The 5,000-nt window shown below is 40.8% G+C and overlaps 1 protein-coding gene across 1 annotated transcript in view; it reads left to right on the forward strand.

Annotated features, from left to right (window-relative positions):
* The first annotated feature begins 3,911 nt into the window (after nucleotides 1–3,911).
* The window catches only part of LOC147466472 (uncharacterized), a 4,184-nt gene continuing 3,095 nt past the window's right edge, over nucleotides 3,912–5,000 (forward strand). The window contains exons 1-2 of the mRNA XM_086535440.1: nucleotides 3,912–4,064; nucleotides 4,611–4,815. Coding sequence (XP_086391566.1) covers nucleotides 3,912–4,064; nucleotides 4,611–4,815 — 358 coding nt within the window. The remainder of the gene's footprint in view (nucleotides 4,065–4,610; nucleotides 4,816–5,000) is intronic.

Here is a 5,000-nt window from a genome sequence, read left to right on the forward strand (position 1 = left end):
GGAGAGAGAGCGAGACGAGAGAGAGAGATGAGAGGATATAGAATCGAGAGAGCGAGCGATGAGAGAGAGAGGAGAGAGGAGGAGAAGAGAGAGAGAGAGCGAGGGAGGAAGAGAGAAGAGAGATGAAGTGAGAGTAGAAGAGAGATGTGGATGTGAGTGTGAGGTGTGGAAAGAGCGGAGGAGTGAGAGAGAGAGGAGATGCAGTATAGATAGAGCAAGAGAGAGAGGGGCCGCTGAGAAAGACAAAGAGAGAGAGAGAGAGGAGGGAGAGGCAGTCATGCTACGACGATGTGAGAAGTAGGCAGCTATGAGAGATGAGAGACGAGAGAGAGAGAGGGAAAAGCGACGAGGGAGAGGAGAGAGAGCCAGAGAGACCGACTTCGAGCTTGAGAGAGACTGGAGACTCATGAGAAGAGAGAGGAGCTGAGAGAGATGAGAGAGTAGAGAGAAGCAGAGGAGAGGAGAGATAGAGAGATAGAGAAAGAGGTAAGAGAGACTGAGAGAAAGAGTAGAGCGGAGAGGAGGATGAGTTGAGGATCAGAGAGTTCAGAGTAGACGAGACGGTCGAGAGAGAGAGAGCATGAAGACTCGAGAGAGGACGACGAGAGAAAGATGGAGAGCTGAGAGAAAGAGCAGAGAGAGCAGAGAGAGACGTGAGAACGAGAGCAGAGCGAGAGCAGGACGAAGAGAGGAGACGAGAGAGAGAGAGGAGAGCAGATCAGAGAATTGCTAGAGAGCTGAGCAGAGAGAGAGACTGGAGAGAGAGAGAGAGAGAGAGAGAGGTAGAGTGATGAGATGATGAGATCGGACGAGAACGCTCGAGAGAGGATCGAGAGGAGAACGAGTAGAGAGAGAGACGAGAGAGAGGAAGGAGAGCAGAGAGATGAGATGTGAGAGAGAGATCGAGAGAGAGAGAGAGAGCTTGAGAGAGAGAGCTTGAGAAGAGAGAGAGAATAAAGAGAGAGAGATGAGAGAGATAGAGAGAGAGAGGAGAGGAAGAGAGGAGATCGAGACGACGACGAGAGATCCAGAGAGAGAGAATGGAGAAGAGCTGAGAGAGCGACGATGAGAGAGAGATATTGAGAGAGAGTGAGAGAGAGAGAGGAGTGACGATGAGAGGACGCCTGAGAGCTTGAGAGAGAGAGAGAGAGAGATGAGAGAGAGAGAGAGAGCAGATGAAGGGAGAGAGAGAGCTAGAGAGAGAGAGACGCCAGAATGAGCGAGAGATGAGACTGAGCTGACGGCCTGATGACTGAGACCGTGAGAGAGAGAGAGGATGAGAGACAGGTAGAAGAGCAGTATGAGCAGGAAGAGAGAGTGAGACTGAGACGTCTCGGATGAGATGAGAGAGTAGAGATAAAGATGTGACTGAGAGGAGAGGAGAGCTAGCATTGATAGATTGAGAAAGCGCAGAGAAGACGTAGGCATCAGACCCAAACGTACGAGAGAGAGAGCATGAGAGACAGAGAGAGACGTGATCGCCGAGAGAGAACAGAAAAGCATAGATATCACCACGGTCAAGACTATTCTGCAGAAACGAGCTCGCTTCCGGCTGTCTCGCGCTCGCGCTCGCTCGCGCTCGCTCTGGCTCTCCGCTCTCTCGCTCTCGCTCGTCTCTCTCCCTCTCTCGCTCTCGCTCTCGCGCTCCCTCTCTAGAAAAATGAATAACGGGAGACCGCACTTCCCCTCTCGAATACGGCGGCACTCAAGGAAATGATTAACATGTACTTAAATATTCATACCAATGAAAAGCGGGACTATTCCTCGATCTAGATATTCTAATATGGTAGCTAAATATCTATTTGCCCTGTGACATTCCTAAATTGTGTACATTTGCCTGTAATTGCTTACCATTTATTTGAATTAACTTCCTTAATAATGCTACTTCTTGCACATAATTGATAAACTGTATTGACTTCATTGTTTCCTATATTCTTTAAAGTGAATTATCTTGGTCATGATATCAATTGGCACACAATGATATATAATTTAAACATCGTATGAAAGAACGCGAATATAAAAACTGTGCATTTGTAGTTGGCCATTAATAATAATGTGTAATGCGTTAAAAAATATGACTATAAGAAAAAACTTGTTATGCTACTTCACCATTCCGAGTAAGGATTATTAATGTCTATGGTTAGTCGACGGACAACCATCCTTCTACTAAATTATATATTTTAACTTTTTAACCCTCCTTTTTAAATATGCTCGTTCAATCTATAATGGCGGTCCGTGATGATAGTATGTTTATTTTGCTGCCGCTAATTATCTTTTTTTCATTATTCAATCATCAATGTTATTTTCTTATTTTGTTATTTTCTTTCAAGTCACGCAATATTCTAAATACTCATTGTTATCTTTATGACGTACTTGGTTTATATTCGACTCTTACGAATACTACTATATATTGTTAATCAGTAACTAATACTATATATTATAATATAATATTACTATATATATACTATATAATATAGTGCGCAAAGAGACGAGCAGCTGCGAGCTCCTGTACCATGGAGAGAGAGATGAGAGAGAGACGACTCGACTGAGAGAGAAGGAGAGACGAGAGAGAGAGAGACTGAGAACTCGAGAGTAATTGAGAGAGAACGAGACTGATCGATTGAGAGCTCGAGAGAAGAGCAAAGAGAAAAAGAGAGATAGAGAGACGAGAAGCAAAAGAGCTCGCTGTGAGTTAGAAAAAGACTACAAAGAAAAGCACTAAACGCGCATGTCAGAACTATAGATTTTACCAGACGATTGTTTCAATCATAAATCGCTGTTGCTTAAAATCACGCCTTCTTACGGAGTGCGGTCGAGAGCGAATAGAAAAAAAACTCATGAAACATTTCCAGCAATCATAATCAGTCAATCTATAAGTGAAAGGTGTTAGAACAATGCGTTTGTGCACATAACTAGAGACAACATTTCTTCTTATTTGTGAAACGGAATTCCTTTTTTGTTTTCTGTGTTTTTGCGCATTCTGGTATCTTGATTGACGCGTACCATGGACTGTTTTTCTGCAGTAGACCCAACATGTTAAGAATCTTGTAGATAAATATCAATTCATAGCTATGAATTTTCCCTATATAAGCAGAAAAGAGAAATCTCTTGAAAATTACGCTTAAGTCTATATGAAGTAAAAATTAATAATAAAAAAAAATAAATAAAAATAAATAGATAGATAAAATCAGGAAATGAAGATCTCCATAAGCTCAATAGATAAGACTGCAATGTACGATAGATAAAATATTGACTGAGTCATGAAGTCACGCCCAGTAGATCAATAGATGTATCAGCGAAAATAAAGATATAAACGTCAGCGTAATGAAGAGTCTCTCATATGCCTCAAACTATGGATATCAGAAAAATAATACGGTTAAATACATCAGGTAATGAAGATCTGCATAAGCTCAATAGATAATCAGAAAAGAAAAAAAAAAATCAGGTAATGAAGATCAGCATAAACTCAATAGATGGCGCTAGTTCGCTCAAAGACATCACTTACTTCCCAATAGTATTTACGACAGGTTTCGCATCTTTCATTCACGGTCTTTGGTAACAACAGAAAAAACATAACAAATCCCTCTAGTTTAGTTCAGTTGTTAGACTCGTATTCGCGATGGTATCTCTGTTGGAAATAGAGGTGCGCTATTAAATAGTGGGATTTTATATTCGTTGGTTGTATCGTTGTTATTTTGATAATATGTTCATGTTATTTACACTAAGCAAGAGGCTATTTGTGTTATTGGCAGTAAGTTGTTGTAGAGTAGTAGATAGTGATCGTTGTAGTATGTTAGTGTTGTAGTAGTGTTGTGTAGTAGTAGTCTGAGCAGTAGTAGTTGTGGGATGTGTGTTTGTAGTAGTTTTAGCGAGCTCGTAGTTGTTGGATTGTGTAGTGTAGTTAGTCTGTGATGTGTGTGCGCTCTGTAGTTGTCGTAAGTCGTTTAGTCGCTGTAGTTGTGTGGTTCGCTCGTGAGTACGCTGTAGTTGTAGTCGTAGTAGCTGTAGTTGTGGTTGTCGTAGTAGCTGTAGTTGTGGTTGTAGTTGTCGTAGTCGTAGTAGAAGTAATAAACATCGTAGCAAAACAGTGTATATTCTAGGGAGATGAGTGTAATCTTAGATCGCGATTTTGCTGTTGTTTGAAATAGGTGACGTGTTGCAAAACTTTGTGTGAAACATGGATTGTCGGAGTAACTGGATTTTCGTAATGCGATACCCTGAATAGATGGAGGTAAAGTGAAAATTGTGAAATTGTGCTGTTCTTATAGTTATACTAGAAATGATTTTTATTGTAACTTAGGCATCTTAAGCTGTTATATTAAATGTAAATGTTACACTGATAAGTGTGTGTGTTTGTGTTATGTTTGTGTTTTCGCTTATGTTTATGTGTTTTTGTTTATGCTTGTGTTTATTTTTCTGTTTGTATTTTTGTTTATGTTTATGCTTGTGTTTATTTTTCTGTTTATGCTTATGTTTATTTTTCTGTTTTCTGTTTGTGTTTTGTATTTATGTTTAGGCTTATGTTTGTGTTTATATATATATTTTTTATATTTGTGTTTGTGTTTATATTTGTTTTTTATATTTATGTTTGTTTCCTTATAATTTTCCAGATCGTGTCTCTAGCAGCTTTAGCAGCCTCAGAAGACATGACTTCCGGTGACTTAGATGAAGTTAATGAAGATGATACATGGATAAGAAATCCGGAAAGCTTTTGGGAAGCGCTGGATACTTTTCTGGAGGTTGTATTATACGGCGTCTGGTCACGGTTCTGTTATGTTTGTGGTGAAAGTCTTGGCCGCATGCTTTTGGGGTGCCGTGTGTCTTCGGCATTGTGTGTGTGTGTGGGGTGGGGTGGGGTTGTTTGTGTGTGTGTGTGGGGGGGGTTGTTTGTGTGTGTGTGTGGGGGGGTTGTTTGTGTGTGTGTGTGTGTGTGTGTGTGAATGTGTGTGTGTGGGGGGGAGTTTGTTTGTGAGTGTGAGTGAGTGAGTGTGAGTATGTGT

Source organism: Penaeus japonicus, unplaced genomic scaffold, assembly GCF_977035675.1.
Source record: "Penaeus japonicus unplaced genomic scaffold, GWHDUDI00000001_assembly GWHDUDI00000622, whole genome shotgun sequence".
Classification (NCBI taxonomy): Eukaryota; Metazoa; Arthropoda; class Malacostraca; order Decapoda; family Penaeidae; genus Penaeus; species Penaeus japonicus.